The sequence below is a fragment of the Metschnikowia bicuspidata genome (genome assembly GCF_001664035.1).
Source record: "Metschnikowia bicuspidata var. bicuspidata NRRL YB-4993 chromosome Unknown METBIscaffold_3, whole genome shotgun sequence".
Lineage (NCBI taxonomy): Eukaryota > Fungi > Ascomycota > Pichiomycetes > Serinales > Metschnikowiaceae > Metschnikowia > Metschnikowia bicuspidata.
This window is the reverse complement of record NW_017387733.1, coordinates 207,495-218,773: the sequence shown is the minus strand read 5'-3', so window position 1 is coordinate 218,773 and position 11,279 is coordinate 207,495. Positions and strand designations below refer to the sequence as shown.

Sequence of the window (11,279 nt, the reverse complement as noted above, 5' to 3'; positions counted from 1 at the left end):
CACGAAGGACCCAGATTAATTTGATCCACTGTTTAGCATTGTTTGCAGACTTTTGAGCCAAGTCGTAGCATTCCGAGAAAATGCCTGGGATTCCATTTCCTCCGGCAACAAACACAACATTATCCTGGTGCTTGACAGAACAAGCTTCGCCATATGGTCCTTCCACGCAGACCCTGATAGTACCTGTCTTTCCAGGTCTCGTTGCCAACAATTTGGTGAGATAATTGGTGGCACCTTTCTTTGTCTTGAGAACGAAGACAATTTTGTTTTCTTCAACGGTGGAGTCCAAGAACGTAAATGGGTGCGATTGCCAGAAATACCAACTGTGGCAGAAGTACACCCATGCATGACCACCAGGCACGGAAGGCCAGTGGTTCGGTTTTGGAACCACCACTCGCAAGCAGTCATCGGCAAGCAAAGTCACAGTAGCCTGGGGAAAGCCAAACCAGATCATCCGGAGAATTCTGACAAGTCTGTCAAATGACCACACGGCAACGGATGCAAAGAGCCATTCCATGTACATACGCATTCGTATGTGCATCCATGTGCCCAACATAAATGCAACTGCCATCAAAATATGAATCACTAAGAAGACTTCATACCAATTTCGGCGTAAGTAGAGCAAACCCTGGAAGCAAATGATACAGCCAGCAGTGGTAGCAACTGTGCCGTATATTATATATTCTTGGCTCATGAAGCTAGCATAGCCACCCTTTTTGACCACGTAAGCAGTGTACGCAACTGAGTGAATAAAAACCATTGCCACAATAGCCCGGCCAATCCATCTATGATACATGACGAAAGTTGAAAATCTCCATTTTGTGAGCCATTGCAAGAAATTGTTTCTCCCTCCAATCAAGATCAATATTGGAAGCAATAAAGTACCAATTATCCCAGTTCTGTCAGCAACAACACGGAGAATAAACATTGATCTGGTGCTGAATAGGGGATTGCCTTCTGTGTAGGGCATGTACAACGCGTTAAAAAGAACTGTTAGCAACAAGAACCCTGATAGGATGATAGTCTCCAACCTTGTGGGAATAAGAAGGTTAAGAATTCCAAGAAATTGCTGGTGTGTTGTCTTTTTCTTCTTAACGAGAGCTGGTAACGTTACATACCTTCTCCACGTCTTTGAAAGTCTTCCATTGAACATTTTTCTCAATCCGGGGAAGATAACTACTGACCAATTGCAAGCTGCTGCAATGAGGAACACAAATGCCCAATAGGCGTAGAGGGCATTCGCTAACCAATACGCCCAGTTAAAGGTGTCATAACGCTCACGATATGCTTGGTAGTATAAGCTCAAAGCTGTGTGATTGGCGTAAACTGGATAGTCAATCCTTGTTAAGCGTTTTGATTTCGCTGCTCTTGATGAGTGAGATGAAGCTCCCGATGTTGGCATCACTAGGGAGGAAGTATTCTTGGACATCTCACTGTTTGAATTCTGTTGCTCGGATGTGGAGTCGGAGCTATTCGAATTGGAGGTGTCTTTACTTGAGCGTGATGACTCTGACAAAGCGGTGAAGGGTTTCGCTGATTGCTTAAAGTACTGAAGTGAGGCGTAAAGCTGTTTTTGAGTGATGCTCTGATTTCGTGAATTGCAATAAGAGACAAACCATTCGAAAACGTTTCCAGGGTCTTGTTGAATCAGCTGCACACATCCAGCCATTGATGCCATAGCATTTTCGTTTGAACAATAGCAAGAATAGCCACGACGTTTTTGTCCTTCGCAAAAAGTGACCGAAGAGTAAAGTACAGAGTGGCAGGATCTCACTTCAGCCAGCCCCTCGCCATACAAACTAAAGCTCTTGTATTGATACGCTAGGACATTCACGACTAGACAGAGAAAGCCTAGGAGTCTTTGAAAATTTTGCATCGTAATGGACGAAACTTGATATGGGTCAAAAAAAACCTTCACCTAGTGTGGCAGAGAAAATCCCAGCAATTTTTATAGCCGGGCTGGAGCTCTTCATAATCATCCCTCTGAAAACAGTTATTGGCTGTATTTTCTTGCGCAGGCTGAGAGAGCCTGTATTGATATGCGTCTCCATGCGCCTCATGAAGTGTATGCCGTACGCGGCTCAGACATCAGGCTTAGCCACGGTGCAGGTCTGAGGGAGATGTGACAACTTCCAAATCAATTGGGAAGCAATGGCAAAATTTCCCTTTCCACTAAAGTAGAACTTGATAATTTTTTTCAACTAGAGCGGTGGTTACTGCTTTGATGAATAAATTTGGCTGTTGCCAAGGAAGCTACTGACGCCATTCGGCAGTAGGTGTGTATATGCTATTGTCTTCCCAAAGCAGTGCCGCATCAACCCCACGCATGTCCATTGTGCTAGAATCACTGGATGGCGCGTTGAGCTTGTGGCTGTTCTAGATCTTAAGTTGACTCGAAAAGATTTGCGCTTTCCATGACTTGGCGTGATTCGGACCTGGAAGCCTTGAAATGCTCAAGATAGTGGGGAAGTTTCTAATTCAGCGCTGTGCCCCAAAACGAGGAGGAGTTTGGCGTTGCCCTCATTGAGTTGACAAGCCTTCCCCTTGAAAGCGTCGTTGTGTTTCCGAAACAATTCTACATATAGTAGCAAGATGTCTGTCGCATGGAAAGATCGCTTCTGGTAAAATGTAGAGCCCAGCACACAACAGTACAAGACATGCAAGTCCTGCGTGCAGGTCTGTCGCAAGCGGGCATCTAATCGATCGCGATCGCAACCCGCAGCCTGGAAACCTGCGTACAGTATGGAAAACGTTTCCATAACTTGTCACGAATCTTGAAGGGTCTCCATTCAATAGTGTTATCTAAATCTTGTAAACCCTTTCAAAAGGGAGCTGACTGTCTATCGGGAGCTCCAGATATCTCGGAGGGTCACGCAGCTTTTTTTTCTTGAAACTGCGCGCGAGAGAGTTACGCGAACGCTGCATTGTTGAATACTAGAATGCCGTGCAAATTCCGAATATTTGCCCTGTTCTCAGGGCCAAGATTATTTTCGGATATGACAGGTATCCGGGGGACAAATAGAGGCTGTGTATTTTCAGCTTTCTTCGGGGCATACTCACTGAGGCATGGAATGTTCACGCAAAACGTTTTAAGTCTCGCAACTGGGAAGACCCATCACCGCCCGATCTTTTCGCAAGTACGTGTTACAATCTGGGGAAACAGGAGTTTATTTTTTTTCAGGTCGTTTTTCAAACTGTGTCGCCGCGTGGGGCTTTCGCGTGTATTAGGGCCAAACAATTGTTGGTGGATCCAGTCGTGTTTCAGCGGCTTAAAATTCTCAGATGGCCAAAGTTAGCGTACCGGTGACTCTTGGTTTCGCTTGACCGCAAACGAAGGTAAGCCAAATAATTAATGGCGACAAGGAAAATTTTAATTTTTCACAAGCAAGATTTGGAAACATGATTTGTCTCAAACACTTGAGGTGTTTATCCCTTCGTGAATCCGAAGTAACACTTGCCTTGAGGATCCGAACCTTTGCTTGCCTTGAAAATCCGAACTTGCCTTGAATTTACGGCCGCAGCTTGGCCCATGCATCCAAATTCGTCCACATGACTCAAATTGTGAGCCATGACGGGGAAGAAAATGTCAGTTTTAAGCGAAGAGACAGATTGTGGGGAAATTTGCCAGCCCTGGCTATGCCAGTGCAAAGTATTGCGCAATTTCCGCTAATGCAGTGCGACTCTTGATGCCTGGATTTTGAGAGTCGACCACACAGCCCTGTGCAATATGCAAGAGCAATCGCTAGAGGTGGCTGAGCCATGTATATGCAGAATCCCCGGGCCCGCCCATGCTTCTGCCCGATATATCTACCGAAGTGAAGCATGCCATTCGAGGAGTGTGATCTCTAACGGCTTGGCCAGCTTCATGGCAACTCAAAATGAATAACCCGAAAAAGTGAATGAATCAAAAAGAAATTCCAGGCGCATCTCTCCAAGTTGCCAGAAGTGAACGAGCCCCGATAGCCACGCATTCTTCCAGGGCTACTGGCAGGAAATCTTAAGAAACCTTGGAAATATTCAGACCCTAGTAAATTTTCGCTTTATTTTGTTTTCGGTTTTCTACTGGAAACTTGCTACGGTGGTGTGATTTATTCAAAGCTGGAATTTAGAAACTCCCCGTGTGGCACGTGCACACACGGTTTGCCGAAATAAACTTAGTAGCAACTCACCCGTGCACCTCGATGTAAGCTGAAAGATCGTAGGCCCATGCGGCAACATGAAGTCTTGCAAGAGCTTGAAGAAGTATCCAAGACCATCAAACGTTGAAGAAGAAAGCACAACAACAATGAGCTCAACAGAAGAATACATGAAAATATGGAATACTCTTACTCATGACAACAGTGATACCAATGTTTATGACACCCAGCCCGACATTCATGGCCACCCTACCTGTCTGCAGGACAGAGCACTGTTGACGCCCCGAAATCACTCTGGCTGTGGTTGGAGTGTGAGGAAGGAAAAGTGTAGCTGGGCCAAAATTAGAAGTCGCATGGAGCAGGTTTTAGTGGGCGAAACTGTTGTTCTTTGCGCAGTATGCTTGTATGGGCACACACCAGGCGTGTTGGGAAACGGCTAGGTCTACCGTGCTTAGCCCATATTCCCCATTTTCACATGGACCAGAAGGCCCAGGTTAGCACACTCCAATATAGCTCCCTTTGTTTTTTGAAACTCCGGCTGGTCCGTGGTGGATTTGACTTTTCTGCTGATAACTGAGGTACAGCGAGCCTGTGTGCACGCCGCGAAAGCTTAAATTAAACCAGACAAAGTTATTAGTCGCATCTCGCACCATGATATTGGAAGTATATAACCAGCACATTTAGCGTCTGAAACCAGGCTGTTAGATTTTGCACTAACATCCACCAACAAATGTCTTCGCTCTCTTTTCTTGATCACCAGTTGACCCTCTGCGATCAGATCTTCGATCGGGCCGTCCTCCTCGGAGCGCAGCTAGAATCGGCCATTTCGGTAGTTCTGGGAGCAGCCATAGTTGCCATTACTGTGCCACTTATCACGATGTTTGCTTTGGATTTCGGGGCCTATGTGAGCACACTCGCAGCCCGGACTTTGGAGCACAATTTTCTCGCAGTCAGACGGCCCGAAATCGAGTTCTTCAGAACATCTACCAGTATTGGGCTTGTCTTTAAGATGGATTCACTGAGCGCAATCCGAAATCTCGTCAACAGGCTCGGCTTGGTGAAGTACGTGCAGCAACATCCGAAAATGTGGTTCAAGATCCCTGATGAGGATTGAAGTTGTGGATTCAACCAGACAGAGCTGGCCTCTACCATGCGATCTTAGCCAGGCCGTGCAGATTTGGCAACCAAACGGGGAATGAGGGCCCGTGGGCCGCAAGAGATGCGCAAGGGATCTTTGATATTTTCTTTTTTTCTTTTTTTCTATTTTTACCCTAATTTCCCGGAGTTGTTCATGGAATCTGCCCGGTGCGAGTTTCCCACGGAACCCCGTTATTTATTGCGGCGCAATTTTAGACTTTCAGGGCGAGCAGCCTGGACACGGGCTGTCCAGTATGCCAGATTCCCACAGGCCCATTCCCTTATTTATCTTGGCTTGTACAAAGCTCCCCAATACACGATATTCGAAGCTGATCCAGAAACATTCAAATACTTCCCCTGGAATTTTGTAGATAAGCTGGGTCATTGAAACCTTAGACAATTTTCTCTGTGCCAACGCCATATGCGATGATAACGATAAGCACACCCCTACACCACAGCCCGGCCAAGATAAGGTTCAGCAAGCATAGGCTGGCCGACCAGTGGACCTGAATACAAAACTGGAAAGAGGGAGTAAAAATAACCTGGATTAGCGTGCCGTGGCCTGCTTCTTGCTCATACAAGCCCCGATGCCAATACTGCGGTGGATTCGTTATCGCATGCGCTCGCATTGCTAATAAGCCGCGCAATCTTGGATGAAATTCGACATCCACCGCACAGAAGACTCGGCCCCGCTTGTCATGGTTCTGGGCAGATCGTGTATTTAATGCAGCATTTCCAGGCGCTGGAGTCGGGCGGACCGGCGGCGGAGGCCGGGCAGCATGGTCACGTGACGCATCACGTGACCGTCACGTGATGCGTGCCCCTGACTTGTTCCACAAGGCACATCAAGCCTATCGAAACAATTGGCACCTGTGCGGCCAAGTTTGTCCTCAAAGTACCACCAGGCATGCCCGTTGTGTTTTGGGCTTTGATGCTTTGTTGTGAGCCCGTTCCTCCAACCCCAGCCATTTGACCATAGCTTGCGCATCGAGTCGTGCATCTGACAGAGTACTATTGCAGATCATTGTTCCAAACCCAAATAGGCCCCATTCAACTTAGGGCATATAATAATTTGAGTATATTCCTGTTCCACCGGCTTGGCCTAATAAGAGGTTGGCTCTAAACTTCCGAGGCACAGAAAGTAAAACTCTACGCGATTCTCGCACTCCACCGGGGCCTGCTGGACTGAGCCATACTGAAAACCAGGCATCCACATATCCAGCCACATCCAGCACCCCGCTCCTAAGATCTATACAGAATGGCACCCGGCATTCTGTCGCTATTCCAGATTTCCCAGTCGGTGTGCATAAAACAAGCGGGCCGGATCTCCGACGTGGGGGACACGCCGTACCATCTAGTCCAGCCTATCTTGAAAAGGCTCAATGCAAAACAGCTAGCACTCCTTGAAAAAAACAGCCCCACAGTCACGCCTCATTCGGACGAGCTCTGGGGAGGCCTCATTGAGAAGGACTTTCCGGACCGGCCCTACAATCCGGCCAAACTCCGGCTTTTGCCGTCCGGAGAAAATGCCCAGATGCCAAAACGAGCACTATACCAGCGATATTTAAGTGAACGCGAGCAGTTTCTAGCCACGTCCGCGGACCGGCTCCGCAAAATGACTGAGAAGCTCCGCAAACAGAAATCCCAAAACTCCATCACCACCGTGCAAGGCATTTTGGCAGACCCGACTATACGACGCCGCGTGCCCCAGCACTCTGCTTCCAGAGGCAGTTATACGCCAAAACCAAGGCCAAAAACCATATTGGGGAAGGCCATGCGTGACGTGCTGCAGCGGCTGTTGATGTTTGGCGGTGTTCAGAGGGCGTACGACCCGTACCGGCCATTCCAGACGGCCCAGAGGACACCCGGAAATACATTTCCGGGCGTCGCCAGGAGCCCCGACAGAGGCATCTGGCGAAGCCCGGCCAAGCCATCCCGGCCTCTGTCACCTGGCGGGCCCGCGCGTGATTTCAAAGCCGACAAAATACACCATATCTCGTCTTTTCCGCCCAGTGTACCGGAGCCCCCACAGGCAAGTCACGTGCCCGATACACTACCGGTGCTGGAATCACCAGCAGGGCAAGTCATGGAGCATAAGGAGCTTCCGGCTATACAGCCGCCGCCACGGAAACGCAAACCACCGCCTTCGATATTTTTAAATCACCGGAAACGACCCCGAGCTGGGGAGCGAAAAGCACCTGCAGGGCCCGGTGACGGGAAGACTAGAAGTGACCCAGCCGACGAGCAGAAAACGCAAGACTCCAAACCGATAAGACTGATCAAATCGTCGATTTTCAACTAGAATAATAGGCGCGCCCCAGCTGTGGCCCGTGCACGAGGGTGCATCTACAGGTGGTGCCGAATGTACATACAAGATTAATCCCACGTTTGCAGCTGCTACATGTCATGTGCTCAAACAAGAATTCATGTTGGCTCGGCCGCAATATGAAGGGACTCGATTGGAAACATAGCCAATCTTCAGTCGTGCAAACTGGCCCACCTTGATGGGATTGGGACTGTGTGCGTCTTGATCTGCATCAAACAAAATGCGTTTTGGTTCCATACCGTCTTCATCTTTGCTCCATACCATCTTCATCTCTGCGCCATACATGATCTGTATCAAACCGACATCGTCTTCACACGCTTCGCCCTGTCGGCCTGGTGTTCCAAACTTCTCTTTCCTGCGCCCTTTTTCTTCTTGTAATCATCTAGAACACCGTTCTTGGAATCCTCGCCCCCAAAGAGCGCGCCTGCTCTGGAATCGGTGCCTGCTTCGTCGCCAACTATCACCGTCTGTTTGTGGGACTTGATGCGGAGACGTCCCTTTACGAGAACAGACTCGGGATGGGCCAGGAACCCCTCCTTGCTGTTGGATACCTTGAGGCCCAAGGAGTTCATAATGGCTAGCACATCCGCATAGTTGCGCACATGCAAAGGCTCCGTGGCTCCGCTGGAAAAGACTAGGCCTCGGCATCTCGAGGCACGGATTAGTTGGAGGCAATTGGAAAAGAAGTTTTTGCGGCTGATATGGCCCGACGCACCGAGTGCCGTGGAAGACTCGTAGCCGGCCGGGCCAGCTATTAGGCCACTGTAGCAGATCTCGAACTTGACGCCTTTGGCCAACGCCAGACCCACGGTTTTGTGCTTCAAGAAAAACGGCAATCTCGATGCCATGGGCAACGAAAGAAGGTCGATATCGAGATTAGTCACCGTGAGCTGGAGCGCCTTCTCCGTGGTCGGCTGGACTGCAACAATGTCAAATGCGCCGGTGTTGTTGATTTTCAGAATGCTCTGAGCTTTGGCCGGATCGGACACCACGAGCGTGATTCGGGAAAACAACCGGAGCTTGGAGAACGCCCCAAACCGTTTTCGGAGCTCGGCCATTGGCACCGGGTTGAGCTTGCTGGGGCTGTTCACAGGAAGCTTGACCGCCTCGTCCACAATAAAGTTGATTGCGAGGTAATTGTACCCAAAAGAATGGAGCATTGCGATGGTGTTATAGAAGTTGGTGAGCTCAGCTGGCGACGGCTCCAGGGCGTAGCTTGAACTGGGCCACGGCACGTTTATATCATACATGCTGCGTTAGAAGAAAATCAGAAAAAAGGTGGAGGAAATTTTTGGCTGAAAAACCGCTGCCACTTGTGGGTGTTCAGGCTTTCTGATATCTCAGATGTAGTATGATGCTCGGCCGGTGATGAGATGAGTCTTGGGTGCGAAGCATCATCTCGCTTGTATGAAGATGGACATATGGAGCGTAAGAAAACGTGGGAAAACCACCTTCGAGGCAATCAAAGAGAACACGCCTTGTGCTGGCGAAGGTAAAATCTTGTTTAATTTTTTCCCCACTTTGTAGTTTTGCTGTCAGTGGAAATCAACTGCTTTGATATGCGAGCGTAGGTTAGTGAACCTGCTGATTAGAGTCACCTACTGGATCGCGTGTCACCGAAATGGCACATTGAGCTTCCTCAATGAGCTGAGTTATACTTCTCCGATCAGAAGCTTTTTCGATATCTGAATCCACGTTTACAATTTTCACGCATAGCTCCCCAAGATAGAGTGCCAAGTTCACCCAGAAACTGGCCCTATCAAAATGAGCACACCTTTGAAGCTGAAAAGACACCTAGAACAGTTTTGTCAATATCTAAGCAGTAGTCAATATTTCGTTATATAGCTTCATCTAACCATTGCGTGGGACCCAGGCGGTCTGGTGAAAAACATGAGTCTGAACAGAAATCTATGGAACGTATATTTTGCTTGTACGTGGGATAATAATAGCGTGCCACTTCAATTCTTGCCTATTTTACTCTCAAAGGCCCGTTCTAATCACAAGCTTTTCTCACTATTTCGATATATAACTCTCCTACCCAAATAAATTGGCAATATGGCCGTGGGATACACGACTGAGCACGAACATTAGCCAAGCTTGCAAAACTCGAAATTGCAGAAGCTTCAAACCATAGTGCTGAATTTGAGAATTGAATCTTTCTGAAGTATGCTCCACTCCAGCTGTTGATCTTCAGCTCGCCAAATCCGGTAATATGACCACCGGACTCGTAGATGGCTTGTTTTTACACGCTAAGTTGCTCATACAGAATCTAAATGAGTCTTATAGGACCAGTGGTGTGCTTGGGTGAGAATAACTCGAATAGCATTAACATTCATGTTCCAGCTGTTCGTGAGCTCGCTACCATGTTGACAATGCGCCACTGCTTCTGTTCAAAGTTTTTGACCGGCTCTGTCAGTAATTAGTTGGTAGCAGATGAAGCATTCTCTTAATGTTCCACTATGGCTTTTTGATTCATCAGCTAGTCAAATATCAACAATAATTGAAAAAAGGATGGACTCTATGTTTTTCAATGCGAACATTGAAGTTCCTCCCGACTTCAAGACTCACCTGGTCTTGAAATATCTAAGATAAATGAAACCAGTAAAGCCAGAAAATGGTTCTTGATAGTTAAAAGTTTTGGAAAAGTTAAAAAAGAAACTCATGAACAGCAACAGGAAGATGCTTATCAGAGAACTCTAGTCGAGTGTCATATTCAGGCAAAGTTAATCCATTTTTTCTGAAGCTTCGTAAGAAACGTAGCCACAAATATGACAGTATTGTCCCGGAAATCCCCTTCTAAAAATGAATCAGTCGTGGCGCCTTCGTTACTTGATTCTGAACTTTTATAATACCTTACGGAATGAAGGAGAATTGAGCACAAAAGGCTACATGTAAACGTGCACTGGAAAACGTTTGAAGTGTAATCAAATAAAGTAGGTGTGATTTTGGGAGTAATCAGCATAATATCAGAGGCGGACTTCAATTACAACTTGTCCTTTGTTTGCATTTCTTGCTTCTTGGCTTTTACTCATCTTACATTTGATTGCCGCTCGCAAAGAATGAAAATACGCCTTTACTACAACAAGTTTTGAAATCAAACATATCAAGGCCTTTTGATGACTATATCAAGCTAAATAGGCAGAATCTACACCCAAACAGAAATACTTCTACTTATGGAACTCGCCTTCAATAAAACATCTCAAAGCAGCAGAATGGAAAATTGACAGAGCTGTTCATCACAGGCCTTGGCTCAAAATCAAACAGAGGTTCAAGGGCGGTGTCAGAATTGACATATCGGACACTCGAGCGCGCAAATACTTTTCTGCTCCAGGTCAATTTTAGTAGCACCTGTCACTTCCATGTGCCCAAGCCGGTAAAAGCAGATTCTTCACTGAAATTCGTGTACAAGGGCCATAAAAGGTCAACATCACGGAGTAAATTTCAAATATGTCATCAAAAATATTTTTTCGGCTTATGATTTGTGGAATTTCAACATCCACGCAATATCAATCCAAGGCTAATTCTGGCCTCAACAAATTGTAAACAGTTATATTGAACACAGAGCTGCGATCCTGGTCTGCAAATACGCAACAAACTGCTTTTTTATTGTGAAGAAATCCATTTTGGTCCCGAAGAATCTGCGGAGTCCTTCGTTTGCGTGTATGTGCCCAGTTTCTGCA

The 11,279-nt window shown here is 47.1% G+C and overlaps 5 protein-coding genes across 5 annotated transcripts in view; 3 read left to right on the top strand and 2 right to left on the bottom strand.

Moving 5' to 3' along the window:
* METBIDRAFT_68849 (ferric reductase family protein) overlaps positions 1-1,876 on the bottom strand; it is a gene marked incomplete at its 5' end in the record, with an annotated part of 3,179 nt that extends 1,303 nt beyond the window's left edge. The window contains 2 exons of the mRNA XM_018858374.1: positions 184-1,367; positions 1,515-1,876. Of these exons, the coding sequence (XP_018711425.1) occupies positions 184-1,367; positions 1,515-1,876 (1,546 nt within the window). The remainder of the gene's footprint in view (positions 1-183; positions 1,368-1,514) is intronic.
* Positions 1,877-4,216: 2,340 nt separating this feature from the next.
* METBIDRAFT_11520 (uncharacterized protein) lies at positions 4,217-4,576 on the top strand (the record flags this gene model as incomplete). Its single annotated transcript, XM_018854010.1, has 1 exon — positions 4,217-4,576. The coding sequence occupies one exon, from the start codon at positions 4,217-4,219 to the stop codon at positions 4,574-4,576; it is 360 nt and encodes a 119-aa protein (XP_018711424.1).
* A 145-nt stretch (positions 4,577-4,721) lies between these two features.
* On the top strand, positions 4,722-5,414 carry METBIDRAFT_167073 (uncharacterized protein). The gene is made up of 2 exons (XM_018854666.1): positions 4,722-5,183; positions 5,209-5,414. The coding sequence occupies exons 1-2, from the start codon at positions 4,867-4,869 to the stop codon at positions 5,333-5,335; spliced, it is 444 nt and encodes a 147-aa protein (XP_018711423.1). The 5' UTR covers positions 4,722-4,866; the 3' UTR covers positions 5,336-5,414.
* A 1,123-nt stretch (positions 5,415-6,537) lies between these two features.
* Positions 6,538-7,080, top strand: ELA1 (elongin A; the record flags this gene model as incomplete). The annotated part of the gene is made up of 1 exon (XM_018855334.1): positions 6,538-7,080. A coding segment is annotated over one exon (543 nt), but the record flags the coding sequence as incomplete, so codon positions are not given.
* An 812-nt stretch (positions 7,081-7,892) lies between these two features.
* On the bottom strand, positions 7,893-8,849 carry RPP1 (RNA-binding RNA processing protein; the record flags this gene model as incomplete). The annotated part of the gene is made up of 1 exon (XM_018858806.1): positions 7,893-8,849. The coding sequence occupies one exon, from the start codon at positions 8,847-8,849 to the stop codon at positions 7,893-7,895; it is 957 nt and encodes a 318-aa protein (XP_018711421.1).
* Positions 8,850-11,279: the final 2,430 nt, after the last annotated feature.

Excerpts from the sequence above, each read along its gene's own strand:
- METBIDRAFT_167073 (XM_018854666.1), top strand. The coding sequence starts at position 4,867 with ATGTCTTCGCTCTCTTTTCTTGATCACCAGTTGACCCTCTGCGATCAG. Across the intron at positions 5,184-5,208 it reads ATCCGAAATCTCGTCAACAG|CAACATCCGAAAATGTGGTT; the intron begins GCTCGGCTTGGT and ends AAGTACGTGCAG.